Source organism: Aotus nancymaae, unplaced genomic scaffold, assembly GCF_030222135.1.
Source record: "Aotus nancymaae isolate 86718 unplaced genomic scaffold, 86718_ANA_hifiasm-v0.15.2.pri h1tg000062l, whole genome shotgun sequence".
NCBI classification, from domain to species: Eukaryota; Metazoa; Chordata; class Mammalia; order Primates; family Aotidae; genus Aotus; species Aotus nancymaae.
The window spans coordinates 39,241,837-39,261,927 of NW_026988476.1; the positions used below are offsets into that span (position 1 = coordinate 39,241,837).

Here is a 20,091-nt window from a genome sequence, read left to right on the forward strand (position 1 = left end):
TTAAGATTATGCCAAATATATTTTCTGACCACAATGTGATGAAACTAGAAATCAATAGCAAAAGGAAAAGTGGAATCTTCATCAAAATGTGAAATTAAACAATATTCTCATATAGCCATTGTCTCAAAAAAGAAATTTGAAAATATTTCAAGACAAATAAAAACGAAAATACAACATGCCAAACCTCATGGCATATAGCAAAAGGAGTACTAAGAAGGAAATTAGCAATAAATGCATATAACTAAAAGGAGAAAGATCTCAGATCTCAGACAATTTAACTTTATACCTCAAAGGATGAGACATGTAACAAACCTTTCTATGTACCCCCGAATCAAAAATAAAAGTTGAAATTATTTTTTTAAATAACTAGAGAAAAAAGAACAAACCAAGTCCAAAGTAACCAGAAAGAAAGAAATAACATAGATATAGAGTAGAAATAAATAAAATAGGAAAAACAACAACATTAAGAGATGGTTTTCTGAGCTAATATTGGGAGAGGAGTTCCAAGATGGCCGGTTAGATCCAGCTCAGGATTGCAGCTCCGAGTGAAAGTGCAGAGGGTGAGTGGATGCTGCATTTCCAGACGGATTTTTATTGCCCACAGACCAGGAGATTCGCAGGTGGAGGAGCCCCATGGGTCGCCAGCGTGGCTGTTTTGGCTGGCGTGGCTGTTTTGCCTGCGCCCTGGCGTAGCCGCTCCTGGTGCAGAGTAAACGGGACTGTGTTCCCACTTAGCCAGCAAGGGGAGTTGAAACAGGGAGCCAGGCCAGGAGATTCCTAGGCAAAAAAAGCGCCACGGATCTCAGAGCCGCGGTTTCAGCGGCGCAGTGGGTCACCGCACAGGAAATCACGCAGATCCCGGCGTCTATTCAACAGGCGACCAGGACACCTGGAAGAGGGCCAACCGTTCAACGAAAAAATAAAAGGTTCTGAGGCAGGGAGCTAGGAGATCAGGCCCAGCTGGTCCCACCCCTACAAAAACAAAAACAAAAACAAAAACAAAAACAAAAAAACAGCAATTGGAAACGCTCTGGGTTGAGACTTTCACAGCAAGCACAGCTGAACCCGGGATGGTCCAGCTCTGTGGGGGAGGGGAGTCCGCCATTACTGAGGCAGCTGGCCGTTGCTGCGGCAACCCGCCATTACAGAGAAAGTCCGTGATTACAGAGGTGGGCCAACATTGCGGAAGCAGCTCTAACTACACCCATATAAACAGGACTGCAGGGAAGTTAACACGGCAGCTAGGTGGAGCCCACAGCAGCTCAGCGAAGCCTCTGCAGGCTGAGAGTGACTAGGCTGCCTCCTTGTGGGCAGGGCAGCCCTGAAGAAAAAAAAAGGCAGCAGTACAGCAAAAACTCATAAAGCCCTAACTCCCTGGGACAGAACACCTGGGAAAAAAAAAAGGGAGGGGTTTATGAGTTCTGCTGCTGCAGACTTAAATTTACCAGCCCAGCAGCTCTGAATGAACAACGGGGCTCACGGCTCAGCACCTGAGCTAATAGAAAGGACTGTTTCCTCAAGCAGCTCCCGACCCCCATATATCCAAAGAGTCACCTCATAAAGGAGAGCTCAGACTGACATTTGGCAGGTATCCTTCTGGGACAAAGCAGAAGAAGAAACGGTTAGCAAACTTTACTGTTCGGCAGCTGCCGCAAGTGATCCCGAGGCAAGCAGGGCCTGGAGTGGACCTCAGCAGTCCTACAGCAGAGGGGCCAGACTGTTAAAGGAAAACTAAGAAACAGAAAAAACTTCATCAACAACAAACAGAACATCCATTCAGAGACCCAATCAGAAAGTCAACAACTACAAAGCCGACAGGTGGATAAATCCACAAAGATGGGAAGAAACCAGCGCAAAAAGGATGAAAACACCTAACACCAGAACACCTCTCCTCCTACAAGGGATCACAACTCCTCACCAGCAAGGGAACAAGACTGGATGGAGAATGAGTGTGATGAAATGACAGAATCAACCTTTAGAAAATGGGTAATAAGATACTTACGTGAGCTAAAAGAACATGTTCTAACCCAATGCAAAGAAATTAAGAATCTTGAAAAAAGATTTGACGAAATGCTAACGAGAATGGACAACTTAGAGAGGAATGTAAGTGAATTGGTGGAGCTGAAAAACACAACACGAGAACTTCACGAAGCATGCACAAGTTTCAACAGCCGAATTGACCAAGCAGAAGAAAGGATATCAGAGGTGAAAGATCAAATCAATGAAATAAAACGAGAAGGCAAAATTAGAGAAAACACAGTAAAAAGGAATGAACAAAGTCAATAAGAAATATGGGACTATGTGAAAAGACCTAATCTACGTTTGATAAGTGTACCTGAATGTGACGGAGAGAATGAATCCAAGCTGGAAAATACTCTTCAGGATATTATCCAGGAAAACTTCCCCAACCTAGCAAGGCAGGCCAATATTCAAGTCCAGGAAATACAGAGAACACCACAAAGATATTCCTCTAGAAGAGGAACCCCAAGGCACATAATCGTCAGATTCACCAGGGTTGAAATGAAGGAGAAAATGCTAAGGACAGCCAGAGAGAAAGGTCGGGTTACCCACAAAGGGAATCCCATCAGACTCACAGCAGATCTCTCAGCAGAAACCCTACAGGACAGAAGAGAGTGGGGGCCGATATTCAACATCCTTAAAGAAAAGAACTTTCAACCCAAAATTTCATATCCAGCCAAACTAAGCTTCATAAGTGAAGGAAAAATAAAATCCTTTGCGAACAAGCAAGTACTCAGAGATTTCATCACCACCAGACCGGCTTTACAAGGGCTCCTGAAAGAGGCACTACACATATAAAAGAACAACCAGTACCAGCCACTCCAAAAACACACAAAATGGTAAAGAGCATCAACACAATGAAGAATCTGCATCAACCAACGGGTAAAACAGCCAGCTAGCATCAAAATGGCAGGATCAAATTCACAAATAACAATATTAACCCTAAACGTAAATGGATCAAATGCCCCAATCAAAAGACACAGACTGGCAAATTGGATAAAAAGCCAAAACCCATCAGTGTGCTGTATCCAAGAAACCCATCTCACATGCAAGGATACACAAAGGCTCAAAATAAAGGGATGGAGGAAGATTTACCAAGCAAATGGAGAGCAAAAAAAAGCAGGAGTTGCAATTCTCATCTCTGATAAAATAGACTTTAAAGCAACAAAGATCAAAAGAGACAAAGAAGGACATTACATAATGGTAAAAGGATCAATACAACAAGAAGAGCCAACGATCCTAAATTTATACGCATCCAATACAAGAGCACCCAGATACATAAGGCAAGTTCTTAATGATTTACAAAGAGACTTAGACTCCCACACAATAATAGTGGGAGACTTCAACACACCATTGTCAATATTAGACAGATCAACGAGACAGAAAATTAACAAGGATATCCAGGACTTGAACTCAGACCTGGACCAAGCAAACCTAATAGACATTACAGAACTCTCTACCCCAAATCCATAGAATATACATTCTTCTCAGCACCACATCACACCTACTCTAAAACTGACCACATAATTGGAAGGAAATCACTCCTCAGCAAATGCAAAAGAACAGAAACCATAACAGTCTCTCAGACCACAGTGCAATCAAGTTAGAACTCAGAATTCAGAAACCAACCCAGAACCGCACAGCTTCATGGAAAATGAACAACGTTCTCCTGAATGTTGACTGGATAAACACTGAAATGAAGGCAGAAATAAAGATGTTCTTCGAAACCAACGAGAATGAAGACACAACATACCAGAATCTCTGGGACACATTTAAAGCAGTCTCTAGAGGAAAATATATAGCAATAAGTGCACACATGAGAAGAAAGGAGAGATCTAAAATTGACACCCTATCGTGAAAATTGAAAGAGCTAGAGGAGCAAGATCAAAAAAACTCAAAACCTAGCAGAAGACAAGAAATAACTAAGATCAAAGCAGAATTGAAGGAGATAGAAACACGAAAAACCCTTCAAAAAATCGATAAATCCAGGAGCTGGTTTTTTGAAAAGATCAACAAAATAGACAGACCACTAGCCAGACTAATAAAAGAGAAAAGAGAGAATAACCAAACAGATGCAATAAAAAAAGATACAGAGGTTTTCATCACAGATTCCACAGAAATTCAAACCATCATCAGAGATTATTACAAACAACTCTATGCACATAAATTAGAAAACCTGGAAGAAATGGATAAATTCCTGGACACTTGCCTCCTCCGAAGCCTAAACCAGGAAGAAGTCGAAACCCTGAGTAGACCAATAACAAGGTCTGAAGTTGAGGCAGCAATTAAGAGCCTACCACCCAAAAAGAGCCCAGGTCCAGATGGGTTCACAGCAGAATTCTACCAGACATACAAAGAGGAACTGGTACCATTCCTTGTGAAACTATTCCAAATAATCCAAAAAAAGGGAATCCTTCCCAAATCATTTTATGAGACCAACATCATCCTGATACCAAAACCTGGCAGAGACTCAACAAGAAAAGAAAACTACAGGCCAATATCCATGATGAACACAGATGCAAAAATCTTCAATAAAATACTGGCAAGCCGATTGCAACAGCACATCAAAAAGCTTATCCACCATGATCAAGTAGGATTCATCCTGGGGATGCAAGGCTAGTTCAATATACGCAAGTCTATAAATGTAATTCACCACATAAACAGAACCAAAGACAAAAACCACAGGATTATCTCAATTGATGCAGAGAAGGCCTTTGACAAAATTCAACAGCGCTTTATGCTAAAAACCCTCAATAAACTAGGTATCGACGGAATGTATCTAAAAATAATAAAAGCTATTTACAACAAACCAACAGCCAATATCATACTGAATGGGCAAAAACTGGAAGCATTCCCTTTGAAATCTGGCACCAGACAAGGATGCCCTCTCTCACCACTCCTATTCAATATAGTACTGGAAGTTCTAGCCAGAGCAATCAGGCAAGAAAAAGAAATAAAGGGTATTCAATTAGGAAAGGACGAAGTCAGATTGTCTCTATTTGCTGACGACATGATTGTATATCTAGAAGACCCCATCATCTCTGCCCAAAATCTCCTGAAACTGATAAGCAACTTCAGCAAAGTCTCAGGATACAAAATCAATGTGCAAAAATCACAAGCATTCCTATACACCAATAACAGACTTAAAGAGAGCCAAATCAAGAACGAATTGCCATTCGCAATTGCTACAAAGAGAATAAAATACCTAGGAATACAACTAACAAGGAACGTAAAGGACCTCTTCAAGGAGAACTACAAACCACTGCTCAACGAAATAAGAGAGGACACAAACAGATGGAGAAACATTCCATGTTCATGGTTAGGAAGAATCAATATCATGAAAATGGCCATACTGCCCAAAGTAATTTACAGATTCAACGCTATCCCCATCAAGCTACCAATGACCTTCCTCACAGAACTGGAAAAAACCACCTTAAATTTCATATGGAACCAAAAGAGAGCCCACATAGCCAAGTCAATTCTAAGCAAAAAGAACAAAGCGGTAGGCATCAAACTACCGGACATCAAACTCTACTACAAGGCTACAGTAATCAAAACAGCATGGTACTGGTACCAAAACAGAGATATAGACCGATGGAACAGAACAGAGGCCTCGGAGGCGACACAACATATCTACAACCATCCGATCTTTGACAAACCTGATAAAAACAAGCAATGGGGAAAGGATTCCCTGTTCAATAAGTGGTGTTGGGAAAACTGGCTAGCCATATGCAGAAAGCAGAAACTCGACCCCTTCCTGACACCTTACACTAAAATTAACTCCAGATGAATTAAACACTTAAACATAAGACCTAACACCATAAAAACCCTAGAAGAAAACCTAGGCAAAACCATTCAGGACATAGGCGTAGGCAAGGACTTCATGACCAAAACACCAAAAGCATTGGCAACAAAAGCCAAAATAGACAAATGGGACCTAATCAAACTCCACAGCTTCTGCACGGTGAAAGAAACAGTCAATAGAGTGAATCGGCAACCAACAGAATGGGAAAAAATTTTTGCAGCCTACCCATCTGACAAAGGGCTGATATCCAGAATTTACAACAAACTAAAACAGATTTACAAGAAAAAAACAAACAAGCCCATTCAAAAATGGGCGAAGGATATGAACAGATACTTTACAAATGAAAACATACATGAGACCAACAAGCATATGAAAAAATGCTCATCATCACTGGTCATTAGAGAAATGCAAATCAAAACTACATTGAGATACCATCTCACGCCAGTTAGAATGGCGATCATTAAAAAATCTGGAGACAACAGATGTTGGAGAGGATGTGGAGAAATAGGAACACTTTTACACTGTTGGTGGGAGTGTAAATTAGTTCAACCAATGTGGAAGACAGTGTGGCGATTCCTCAAGGACCTAGAAATAGAAATTCCATTTGACCTAGCAATCCCATTACTAGGTATATATCCAAAGGATTATAAATCGTTCTACTATAAGGACACATGCACACGAATGTTCATTACAGCACAGTTTACAATAGCAAAGACCTGGAACCAGCCCAAATGCCCATCGATGATAGACTGGACAGGAAAAATGTGGCACATATACACCATGGAATATTATGCAGCCATCAAAAATGATGAGTTCGCGTCCTTTGTAGGGACATGGATGAACCTGGAAACCATCATTCTCAGCAAACTGACACAAGAACACAAAATCAAACATCGCATGTTCTCACTCATAGACGGGTGTTGAACAATGGGAACACATGGACACAGGGAGGGGAGCACTATACACTGGGGTCTGTTGCGGGGGAGTGGGGAGTTGGGGAGGGATAGCATGGGGAGAAATGCCAGATATAGGTGAAGGGGAGGAAGGCAGCAAATCACACTGCCACGTATGCACCTATGCAACAACGTTGCATGTTTTTCACATGTACCCCAAAACCTAAAATGCAATAAAATAAATAAATAAATAAATAAATAATAAAATACACACTGGCCTTGAACTTCTCTAAAACCATCCAGAGAAGAAACTGTGGCCCAAAGAGATTACAGACAAACTATCATTCAAATATAAAGTCAACAGATAACTCTGAACAGATATTTTTGAGACAGGGTATCACTCTGTTACCCAGGCTGGAGTGTAGCGGTGAGATCACAACCCACTGCAGCCTGGAACTGATGGGCTCAAGTGATCATCCTATCTCAGTGTCTAGGACTACAGGCATGCCCCAGCATGCCTAGCTAATTTTTTTTTTTTTATTGTTTATAGAGACAAGGTCTCACTATGTTGCCCAGGCTGGTCTCAAACTCCTAGCCTCAAACAATTCTCCGACCTCGCCTCTCAAAGTGCTGTGATTATAGGTGTGAGCCATCACACTTGGCCTGAACAGATACTTTTTGTTTGTTTGTTTGTTTGTTTGTTTTTTTAGATGGAGTTTCGCTCTTGTTACCCAGGCTGGAGTGCAATGGCGTGATCTCGGCTCACTGCAACCTCCGCCTCCTGGGTTCAGGCAATTCTCCTGCCTCAGCCTCCTGAGTAGCTGGGATTACAGGCACGTGCCACCATGCCCAGCTAATTTTTTGTATTTTTAGTAGAGACGGGGTTTCACCATGTTGACCAGGATGGTCTCGATCTCTTGACCTCGTGATCCACCCGCCTGGGCCTCCCAAAGTGCTGGGATTACAGGCGTGAGCTACCGCACCCGGCCCTGAATAGATACTTTTTATGAAGCATTCTTGAAATTAGAAGGTGAACTTCAGCCAAATAGAAAAACAACTGAAAAAAAAAAAAAACCTGAGAAATGGACTAGTTAGTGGTGAACACAAAATAACTTTAGCTGAAGGACCAGGTCTAAAACAAATAGATTAGGATGACAAAACAAAATGTAAATATTACACACTTGACTATGTGAAAAGATTACTAAAAAAAATTGGGAGAAGATGTTGATTTCCTCATTTTGGTATTTGAAAAACAGAAAATAATATTTGAAGCTGCAGATGGACTCATAGAAATTAGTATGTTTCAGATTAAAAGTATTATTAAGAAAAATATTAGAAAATATGAGTAAAAGAAAGAGAAATAATCTCATCATTGTTCATATTAGGAAACTGATAAACACTAACTTAAGAAAAAATTAAAAGTATTACGTAAACGCTGGAGAGTATACAGTAGAGAAACAATAAAATACTTCGTTAAATATTACAAGAAATACATACAAACACACAGAGTAAAAGAAAGAGACCATATAAGGAAATAATTAAAAATTATAAAGATAAAAAATAATAACCTAAAATACTATAACAGAACCAAGACAAGGTATAGCCCCTGTAAATGGACTAAACTCATTAAAAGATTGGAACTCAAAGCAAAAGAAAAATACAACCCTGTGTCATACACAAAACATACACCTAAATCAAAGTAATTCAAGAACTTTGAATATAAAAGGTGGGCAAATATAAATGAAAACAAAAAAGAATAATAATGATCTTAATATCAAGTCAGGTTTAAATCGGGGCAAGAAGAATTGAATGAGCCAAAAAGGAGTATGTTAAATTGTATAATTCATAATAAAAGTTAAACCATTATGACCATCAATATAACCAAAAACTAGCATCAATACTCAATAAAACAGACTTTGGGATGTATATGACCTATAGACAGAAAGTATGATCAGAACACTTTAATTAGCTGCTTTAACTCAAACAGATAACATAAATAAAAGATAAATAATTATATAGAAGATCTAAATAATACAGTTAACAAGATAGAGCTAAATTATATATAGCTATAATTCCAAACTTTAGAACACATATACTTTCTTCTTAAGCATCCTGAAACATTAATGACAATTAACCTTATTAAGCCACAAAGAAAACCTCAATAAATTCTAAAAAGTAGCAATAATAAAAATATATTCTTTTATTAAAAGTGCAATAAAGTTAAGGAGAAAAACACCCTTACCATCTGGAAATTTTAAATTCTTCCTTAAAAACCTATCGTTCAAACTCAATGGTTCAATTTGAATTCATTGATATGACAAAAATAAAGATAAAGTAATAATATAAAAATAAAATTAAAATACTTTAATAAACTACATGCCAAAATACATGTAATAAAACTAAAGCAGTGTTCGGGGGAAACTGTTAACCATAAATATCTGTATTCTTAAAAAACAGGAAAGAATACAAATAAATAAATTAAGCATCCGAGTATGAAGTAAGGAAATGCAAAAAAAAAGAAGTTTAAGGAATGCAGGAAGAAGGCATTAATAAAGAAGCAGAAGTTATTGATTAAAACACAGGAAAAAAAATAAGTAAATCCAATAGCTATACTTCTTTGTGGGAGAAAGGGGCAACTAAACTATTTACTAACATAATCAGGAACAGACCAGAATGACAGATAAGAAATAATAAAAAAGAACCACAGATAAAGAGGAAATCAAAGGACTTATGAGTCTTTGAAAATAAATGTCAAAATAAATGTGAATTTAAAAGATTAGTCTTTGCAAATAAATGTGAAAATCTGACTGAATTTCACAATATTCTAAGAAAATATAATTTTCCAAATCACTCCAAAAGAGATAGAAATTCTAAACAGATAACTGCTGTAGACAAGAATATAAAGAACATTATCTAAGAGTTATTACATGAAATAGCACCAGGTTCACATAATTTTATAGGAAGATTTTATGAAAACTTTAAAGCATATATTATTTTGATTGTACATAAACTGTTCCACAGAATACAAAAAGAAGGAGAGATTCCTTATTTATGTTTTTAAAGCAAATATAACATTGGTAGCAAAACATATATTACCCCAAAAAAGAACACTGCAAAGGCATGTCTCTTACAAAGATGAATGTGCATATCTAAATAAAGCATTAGTAAACAGAATCTAGTTGCACATTATAAAACAGTTTAACATAAGTGGCACTTATTCCAGGAAAATATGGAAGAAATTGAATCTGTTAATACAATTCATCATATTAAAATATCCAGGGAAGAAAAAACAGTTTATTATCCTCATAGGTGACAAAGAGCTATTGGTTAAATTCAGCATCCAACTTAGACTTTAACAAAATAAATTTTTATGTGTGAAAATAAATTTATATATTGAATAGATGAATATTCCAAAAATGTATCTATTCCAGTCCAAATTTTTGATTATGTTTAATGAGACAATACTAGAAGCATATGCACTAATGTCAGAAACAAAGATATAAAAAAAAGGCCATATTATTTTGTATTATTTTAGAAGTACTAACCAATGCAATTAGATAAGAAAAATAAAAGTAAAAAAGATGGAATGATGGCTAAAACTGTCTCTATTTTCAGATAGTATGGTTATATACTTGGAAACCCCACAGAAAAAGACTAAAATTTACCATAAACAAAAGAAAATATAGTAAGATAGTTGTATACAAAATTAACAATCAAATTTATTGCTTTCATATTAAGAGTCATAATGGAGAGAAAGGCTCCAGGTGGAAACAATAACCAAAAAAATTAACTACATACCTAGGAATAGTTGTTTGTAATGAGCAAAGTATATATGCAGAAAACCTGAAAACGCTTCTAAGAGGCACAAAATATGACTTAAGTAGCTTTAAATACATGCTATGTTCTTGGACAAAAAGATTCAACATCATAAGGATATTTAAACTTCATAAGATATTCAATAAATTTAACATCATTCTAACAAAAATATCATGAGGAAAGTTAAATAAGCAGAACAGTTAAGGAATATCTAGGGGAAAAGAAAGCACTGAAAAAAAACTAGTCTTACCAAATGTTAGAGCCTTGCAATTATTTTATTTTATTTTATTTTTTTGAGATGGAGTCTCACTCTGTCACCCAGTCTGGAGTTACAGTGGTGAGATCTCAGCTCACTGAAACCTCTGCCTCCCAGGTTCAAGCAAATCTGCTGCTTCAGCCTCCCATGAGGCTTCAGAAACAATTGGCTTACAACTCATTTTAAATTTGTGTATTGCCTGTACGTGAGAAAACAGATAAACCCAAAGGATAGTTCTATTTTTATATGGTGATTAAAAATAATTGAAACATCAAGACACTTTCAGTGACAGTAACATTTCAATTACAAATTTTAATGCCTGCTAAACTACCTATGGGAGAAGCTGAAAAGTCCTAGGCAAATGTATTTTGGGGTATACTACAGTGTTCCTTCAGTCTACACAAAGATTAAGGTAATTTACAGTCAATCTGTAAATGAATGTTGAGACAATGTTACATTATGTTGTCTGTACAATTAAATGTCCTTAAAGAGATAACCAGAATCAACTTTTCTACTATATTTTCAACAAACCTGACTAACTGGCACTTTTGCTGGGAGATGTTTGGCAAAGATGCTGTAAGACTATACAATTAGGAAATAACTCAGCTTTAAGAGTATTTTCTTATCTTCACTTTTTTGGTTACAGGTGTTTTGCTCAGATAGCCTATTGCAGTATGTTTCTAGAAATGCAGCCCCAAATGTGCATACTCTATATTGTATACAAATAAAGCAAAATTATCAGTAGTACAAATCTTACAGCATTTTGTTTGCAAAAATGCATGCCAAAGTCACAATAAGCAATATTGTAACACAAATTATAGCGTGCAAATGATTTACTTCTTTTTAATGCTTTTACTCTACATAAATTACTATCATAGGCTAATGTTTAAAAAGCAAATAAACTGGACAGATACAGTTTATATCTGCATGGCCTACAAGAGTCTTTTTGACTAGAGCCGGCCTGTGGTGATCCCGGCAGCTTTGGAGGGCCTGCAGCCCACACACTGACTCATATATGGTATGTTACAGGGACTTGTCACTTTGGGTTAGGCTGGGCCACCACAGGGCCTGATGGTCCAACTTGGGTAATCACTAGGGGGAGGGAAACTGAGGCATGAAGCAGCTACCTGGGTTTGGGGAGGGCTGGGTTTAGCCTGGTTCTCTGAAATAGATACCCTAAGCTGTGAAGCCTTCCTCTTGAAGGGTTGAGGTGGGCAGTGCACAAGAGCCAAGCAGCCCAGGGTGGGTCACAGCCCAGGCCCTTCCAGGGTGTCATTCCTTTCCCCCTTGCATTGCAAGGAGCCCTCCTGCCTGGGAGCTTGTTCTTTGGAGGGTGCTAAGCCTAAATTTGCCACAGTCAAGTCAACATTCCTGCCCCACTGGCTTGGTTACAGGGCTCTCACGTGGGGGAGGGGAGCCCTGTAACCGCCTTGCAGGTTCCCCTGGATTTGTTGCTATTTTGCACTGCTAACACCTGCCAATAAAGACTGTCTACACTGAAATTAAAAAAGAAACCATAGGTGTTCGCCACCGCACCCAGCTAATTTTTATGTTTTTAGTAAAGACAAGATTTCACCATGTTGGCCATGCCGGTCTCGAACTCTTGACCTCAGGTGATCTGCCCACCTCGGCCTCCCAAAGTGCTGGGATTACAGGCATAAGCCACCACGCCTGGCCTTTGTCAATAATTAAAACAGTATGATACTAACATATGCATAGAAAGAAAAGGGAACACATCAAAAGTTCAGTAATAGACCTAGTACACAAGTTTGCCTTGTTATAAAGGCAACATCCCAAATTGGCAAAAAAAGAACAGGCTTCTCATGCCTGTAATCCCAGCACTTTGGGAGGCCGAGGCGGGTGGATCACGAGGTCAAGAGATGGAGACCATCCTGGTCAACACGGTGAAACTCTGTCTCTACTAAAAATACAAAAAATTAGCTGGGCATGGTGGCACATGCCTGTAATCCCAACTACTCAGGAGGCTGAGGCAGGAGAATTGCCTGAACCCAGGAGGTGGAGGTTGCAGTGAGCCGAGATCGCGCCATTGCACTCCAGCCTGGGTAACAAGAGCGAAACTCCATCTCAAAAAAAAAGAAAAAAGAACAGGTTTTTTAAATAAATGGGTAAAGTCAGTAGTCATCTGGAGAAAAATATAGTTGGACTTATACTTTACATGCCACACCAGGATAAAATCCAAATGAATCTAAAATTTAAATGCAAAACATTAGCTCTGTAATGATGGTGTGCTTTATAGTTAAGGCAGAAAACTCAGTGACAGGGAGGAAAAAGTGATAAACTCAACTACATGAAAATAAAATATTTCTCATAGCAAAAATACCAGAAAAAAAAAAATCATGGGACAAATGACAAATTGAGAAAAGAATACATAAAACTCATTTCACAAATACTTATTTTCCCTAATATAAAAATAAACAAATTAACAGACAATCAAATAGAAAAAAATGGGTAAAAAATTATGAACCAGAAACTTACAGAAATGCAATAAGCTCTTAAACATTTGAAAGTACATCCAACATCACTTATAATAAGAGAAATTAAAATTAGAACCAATATTGCTATACTCATTTTTCATATCATCTCATCAAAAATTACAAATTTTGATAAAACACTGTATTGGTGAGAGTGGGGAAAATCAGACACTGTTACTTCTTGTTTGTGTCAGGGTAAATTGTTATGAATTCTCAAGAAGGCAATTTGCAATATTTATCAAATTATGAATGCACATACCTTTTGATTTAGCAATTTCATTTCCAGAAACAGATGCTATATTCCCTAACACGTGAAATAACTTATGTACCCAGTTATTTTTGCTGTATTTTCTTTACTAGAAAATTATTGAAAATCCTAAATGTCCATTAGTGTCTCTTCATATAACTTCTGGAACATCAATATGACAAAATATCATTCAGCCATTAAAAAGAATGAGAATGTACTTTTTAAAAACTATTCTAGAAAGAACTCCAAGATGAATTGTGGAGAAAGTTGAAGAATAGTATGTAAATTATGCTACCACCTACATAATTATATCTCTCCTCTATGTAAAAGGTGGGGGAATATAGTAGCTTGCATCTGCATAAATACCTCAAGAATAAAAAATAGAAGGAAATTTCTGGTTAGGGAATCTAGATGAGAAGGAATTTGGAACCATATTAATCTATTTTTTTAATGTTATACATTAAGTATCTCATCTGGTCTTAGTGGAAATTAGGACACTAAAAGTTTATCATTTTCTTAAAAGCACATATAATTTGAAATTAAAATTAAGAATAAAACTTTTTCACTTCCACACCTGAGTTACTTCCGTCTTCTGACCCAGGTCATCATGTACTTCACCTGACAAAACAAAAATTGAGAATTAAAAGTAAGTGAAATGAAATTAGATTTAGATATTTAGTTTTAAGGAATACACTTATTATTTATTATAGCATCATTACGAGATGGCATTATGAATTTAAATAGGGGAATGGTTTTAGGAGTATTTCCAAACTGTAACCCTAAACATGGTAATTATGCAGTGAGACATTTGTGTTTGCCCAAGATAGGACTAAAATGCAGTAGGCATTAAAACAAAATGAACAATCATGTTTTTCTGTAAATGTTATCATTCTGTTATTACATTATCTATGAAATTTGCAAGAGGCAAATTTTTGTCTTCCACATTATTCCCACTGTTGAGAAATCCAAAATTTTATCCTAGCCAGACCAATTCTCCCCAGTGCAGAGCTTTGCCTATTTTGGTTTGGACCAGATAAATCTGTGTAATAGCGAGGTCAAATTAGTATGTAAACTTTAAACAATGCCAGTACTTGCTGCAGGCAGAAAACATAGCCATCCATGTGTCAGAAACTTAAAATAACTTTTTTCTCAGTATAAAGCTAATGTGTACTTATTATAGATATAATGGACATTTACAATGGGACATTTACAATATGAAATAAAAATCACTAATAGTCCCTTCATCCAGAAATAACTAGAATTTGTAGAAAGATCTTTATTGTATATTTTTATATACAGATATATTCACCATATTGTTCATAAACTTCTTGTTCTTGCAGTTTTTAACCATGTAAAGTAGGCAAATTTCTCCTACTAATTAAAGTTTGTTGTGAATCTTACTTTGAATGGCTGTACAGTAGCCCATGATTATAGATGTAGCATAATTTATTTTCACTTTCCCTATTGTGGGGCATTTATTTTTTAAATTTTTGCTTGATATTGGAAGGTTTCATACTATTTGCCAGGATTATATTTCTTATCATAATAATAATGAGTTACTTAAAGAAACTATCATCAGAGTGAACAGACAACCTACAGAATGGGAGAAAATTTTTGCCATCTATCCATCTGACAAAGGTCTAATATCCAGAATCTATAAGGAACTTAAAACAAATTTACAAGAGAAAAAACCAACAATCCCATTAAAATGTGGGCAAAGAATATGAACAGACTTCTCAAAAGGAAGAATCCATGGAGAAAACAAAGATTTGCAAAAAAGCTTAACATCACTGATCATTGTAGAGAAATACAAATCAAAACTACAATGAGATACCATCTCACGCCAGTCAGAATGGCTATTATTAAAAGGTCAAAAAATAACAGGTGCTGATGAAGTTGTGGAGAAAAATAAACTCTTAGACACTGTTGGTGAGACTGTAAATTAGTTCAACCATTGTGGAAGACAGTGTGGCAATTCCTCAAAGACCTAGAGGCAGAAATAACATTTGATCCAACAATCCCATTACTGGGTATATACCCAAAGGAATATAAATCATTATATTATGAAGATACATGCACACATATGTTCATTGCAACCCTATTCACAATAGCAAAGACATGGAATTAACCTAAATGCCCATGATTGATAGACTGAATAAAGAAAATGTGGTACATATACACCATGGAATACTATATAGCCATAAGAAGGAATGAGGTCATATCCTTTGCTGGGATATGAATGGAACTAGAATCCATTATCCTCAGCAAACTAACACAAGAACAGAAAACCAAACACTGCATGTTCTCACTTATAAGTGGGAGCTGAATGATGAGAACACATGGACACACAGGGGACACAGCATACACTGGAGCCTGTTGGCAGGGGTGTAGAGAGAGAGCATCAGGAAGAATAGCTAAGGGAAGCTAGGCTTAATACCTAGGTGATGAAATGATCTGTCCAGCAAACCACCAGGGCAACATTTACCTGTGTAACAAACCTGTACATCCTGCACATGTACCCCTGAACTTAAAAGTTGAAAAAAAAAAAAAAGAGGTACTTGAATCAGCCCTGTGCCAGGCACTTAAATTATCACTGATCCTTATAATAAACTTATAAAGTGAAGATTTTCATTTCTATTTTATGGATAAAGGAAACATAGAATGGTTCAAAATGACATGACTAAATGAAAATTAAAAAGTCAGCATAGTAGGTTTTTAATCCAAATTCTCTCTCTCTTCACTATGCAATGCTATGAGTACCAAGCACTTGACAAGCAGTTATCTGTTGTTTCTCTGGGGCGTTGGTCTGAATCTGTAATGCTGTACAGCTGCTGTGTGGGAGGAGTCCCTGAGCTAGTGAATTAACCTGTCCTAACACCCAGAATTTAAATCTCAAATTCATTGTGTTATGCTCTAGTGGTTACCCTGTATGCCGTCACTCTAATAAAATGATGGAAGAAAGAAAAAAAAAAACAAAACTGTGTCTTTGTGTTAAATGGTCTGCATCCTCCCTTCAATAAAAGCCCATTTACAGGGATGGTGATAAAAGTGAAGAAAAATTGTCTAAGAAGGTAATATTTCTTATCCAGGAAATAGAAGATTTAGATAAATTAAAGTAGAACGTTAAATTTTCCTAAGGTCTGCATCTGTGATATAAATATGCCCCACTTGTAGGAAAACAAGAAAAAATGATTCTGAAACATTCTGTGAGTGCTTTAGTAAGAATTTATTTTAATGGTATTATAAATGCATTATAAATTATAACAGCATATAAATTAAGAGTCTAAAGGGATTACTTAAATCTTTACATTACTTTCCTGCATTTTATGAGAGGAATTATAAGCTATCATGGGATTTGCAAATTTGGAGATTTGCAAAGATCTTGAAATATATATTTTGTGAAAGTCAAGGGCTTTCTCCAAAAATAGGGTCTTTATCACAAAAGGTGATAAACATTTCTACAAATGAATCTTGCTCCACATGTCTGATAATTCTTTTAAAATTGCTTCCTAGAAGTGAGTGTATTATTAGATCTATACGTGGCAAAAAAAATTCAAAAGGTGCCCAAAATTCAAAATATTTTCAATATTCTGATTAAAGGTTTTCCATTTAAACTACTTTTGGGGTTAAATCAATATTTTTAGAAAGTCTCTGAAAATAATGTCCAATGGAAACTTTTTAAGGGAAGATTCTATGTTATTTACCAGTCATTATGATACCAATATAAGATTAATATATTGATATAACAATGCAACTGAGGGCCTGTAGAAGTCTAGGTTGGAAATCATCTTGTCCACTGCCAGAGAAGGCAGAAGAGCAAGCTGGGAGTGGAAGACAGCTAAGGAAATCATAATGACCACGGGTTATAGGGATGTGGGTAACCAAAGAAAGTCAAAAGGTAGGAGAGTGCAATCATCAACTTCTTGTATTCTTAGTTTTGTTTAGGGTCAAATCTCACTTTCAAATACTTGGCAATATGTGAAGTTTCCCATCAGGGGACAAAGGAAAAGTTCCTCGCTCTTTCTTGGATTTCCTTTACTTCTTGAGATTCTCATATTGAGAAACTGGATGCTCAAGAGTCCCATGAAGGGCCACTGGGAGAACAGAGGAAACCACAGAAAGTTCCGCAGAGCCTTTGTGTTCTCAGCGAAGGAACTATCTGCTAAATGGCCAGCGTTGAGATGACAAAGGTCACATATAAATAGAATGCTTGAAAAGCCAAATAAAGAGCATGTATTCGGATAAAAGCATGCAAACAAGAAGTGGGTATTAATGAAACAGCCTATCTGGCCATTCAAGGCAGCCCTGTAAATGAATAGTAGATTCCCAAAACCACATGCACTTACATAAACCCCAGAGCTGATAGGAAGCAAGTATAAAATGCTGCCCTTACTGAGATAACTCAGGTGGCCAAGAACTTGTCCTCCCTAGGATATGGTTCTACTGAGCACTACAGAACAGAATGACACAGCTGGGGAAACCTGGTAAAGATGGTCAAATAGGATTAGCTCCAGTCTGTAGCTCCCAGTGAGATCAATGCAGAAGGCAGGTGATTTCTGCATTTCCAACTAGGTACACAGCTCATCTCATTGGGACTAGTAAGACAGTGGGTGCAGCCCACAGAGGTGAGCCAAAACAGAATGGGATGCTGCCTCATCCAGGAAGCATAAGGGGTCAGGTGATTTCTCTCCCATAGCCAAGGGAAGCCATGAGAGACTGCACTGGGAAGAATGGTGCATTCTGATGCAGATACTGCACTTTTCCTATGATCTCTGCAACCAAAAGACCAGGAGATTCCCTTGGGTGCCTACACCACAAGGGCCCTGGGTTTCACCAGCACAAAACTGGACGGCCATTTGGGTGGACACTGAGCTAGCTGTAGTAGTTTTTTTCATACCCCAGTGGCACCTGGAACACCTGTGAGACACTCCCTGGAAAGGGAGCTGAAGCCTTCACTCTCCTGGAAAGGGGGCTGAAGCCAGGGAGCCAAGTGGTCTAGCTCAGCAGATCACGCCCCCACAAAGGCCAGCAAGCTAAGATCTGCAGGCTTGAAATTCTCACTGCCAGCAAAGCAGCCTAAAGTCAATCTGGGATGCTCCAGCTTGGTGGGGAGAAGGGCGTCTGCCATTACTGAGGCTGGAGTAAGCAGTTTTCCCCACACAGTGTTAACAAAGCTGCCAGGAAGTTCGAACTGTGCAGTGCACAGCTGTGGTGGAGCCCACCACAGATTCCTCCTCTCTGGGCAGGGCATCTCTGAAGAAAGGCAGCAGCCCCAGTCAGGGGCTTATAGATAAAACTCCATCTCCCTGGGACAGAGCACCTGGGTGAAAGGGCAGCTGTGGGTCCAGATTCAACAGATGTAAAATTTCCTGCCTACCAGCTCTGAAGAGAGCAGTGGATCTCCCAGCACAGCGCTTGAGCTCTGCAAAGAGACAGACTGCCTCCTCAAGTGGGTACCTGATCCCCATGCCTCCTGACTGGGAGACACCTCCCAGCAGGAATCAACAGACACCTCATACAGGAGAGCTCCAACTGGTATCCAGCAGGTGCCCCCTGGGAGGAAGCTTCTAGAGAAATAAACAGGCAGCAATATTTCCTGTTCTGAAGCCTCCACTGGTGATATCCAGGCAAACAGTCTGGAGTGGACCTCGAGCAAACTCCAGTAGATCTACAGCAGAGGGCCTGACTGTTAGAAGGAAAACTAACAAACAGAAAGGAATAGCATCAACATTAACAAAAAGGATGTCCACACAAAAACCCCATTCGAAGGTCACCAGCATCAAAGACCAAAGGTAGATAAATCCACAAAGATGAGGAAAAACCAGTGCAAAAAGGCTGAACACTCCAAAAACCAGGATACCTCTCCTCCTCCAAAGTATCAAACTCCTTGCCAGCAAGGGAACAAAACTGGATGGAAAATGAGTTTGACTAATTGACAGAAGTAGGCTTCAGAAGGTGGATAAGAACAAACCCCTCCGAGCTAAAGGAGCACGTACTAATCCAATGCAAGGAAGCTAAGAACCTTGAAAAAATGTTAGATGAATTGCTAACTAGAATAACCAGCTTAGAGAAGAACATAAATGACCTGATGGAGCTGAAAATCACAGCACGATAACTTTGTGAAGCATACACAAGTATCCATAGCTGAATCGACCTAGCAGAAGAAAGGATATCAGAGATCGAAGATAAACTTAATGAAATAACACACGAGGACAAGATTAGAGAAAAAAGAACGAAAAGGAATGAACAAAACCTCCAAGAAATAATGGGACTATGTGAAAAGACCAAACCTACATTTGATTGGTGTACCTGAAAGTGAAGAGGAGAATGAAACCAAGTTGGAAAACATTCTTCAGGATAAGGATATTATCCAGGAGAACTTCCCCAACCTAGCAAGACAGGCCAACATTCAAATTCAGAAAATACAGAGAATACCACAAAGATACTCCTCTAGAAGAATGACCCCAAGAAACATAATAGTCAGATTCACCAAGGTGGAAATGAAGAGAAAAATGTCAAGGGTAGCCAGAGAAAAAGGTCAGCTTACTCACAAAGGGAAGCCC

At 38.0% G+C, this 20,091-nt stretch overlaps 1 protein-coding gene across 16 annotated transcripts in view; it reads right to left on the bottom strand.

Annotated features, from left to right (window-relative positions):
* ATP8B4 (ATPase phospholipid transporting 8B4 (putative)) overlaps nucleotides 1-20,091 on the bottom strand; it is a 397,582-nt gene that overhangs the window by 222,743 nt on the left and 154,748 nt on the right. For all 16 annotated transcript variants that reach the window (XR_001105656.2, XR_001105657.2, XM_012442214.3 and 13 more), the window contains one exon: nucleotides 14,103-14,146. Coding sequence is in view for 14 of the 16 variants with exons in the window: in XM_012442214.3 (XP_012297637.1) it covers nucleotides 14,103-14,146 (44 nt within the window). In the remaining 2 variants the exon portion in view is untranslated. The remainder of the gene's footprint in view (nucleotides 1-14,102; nucleotides 14,147-20,091) is intronic.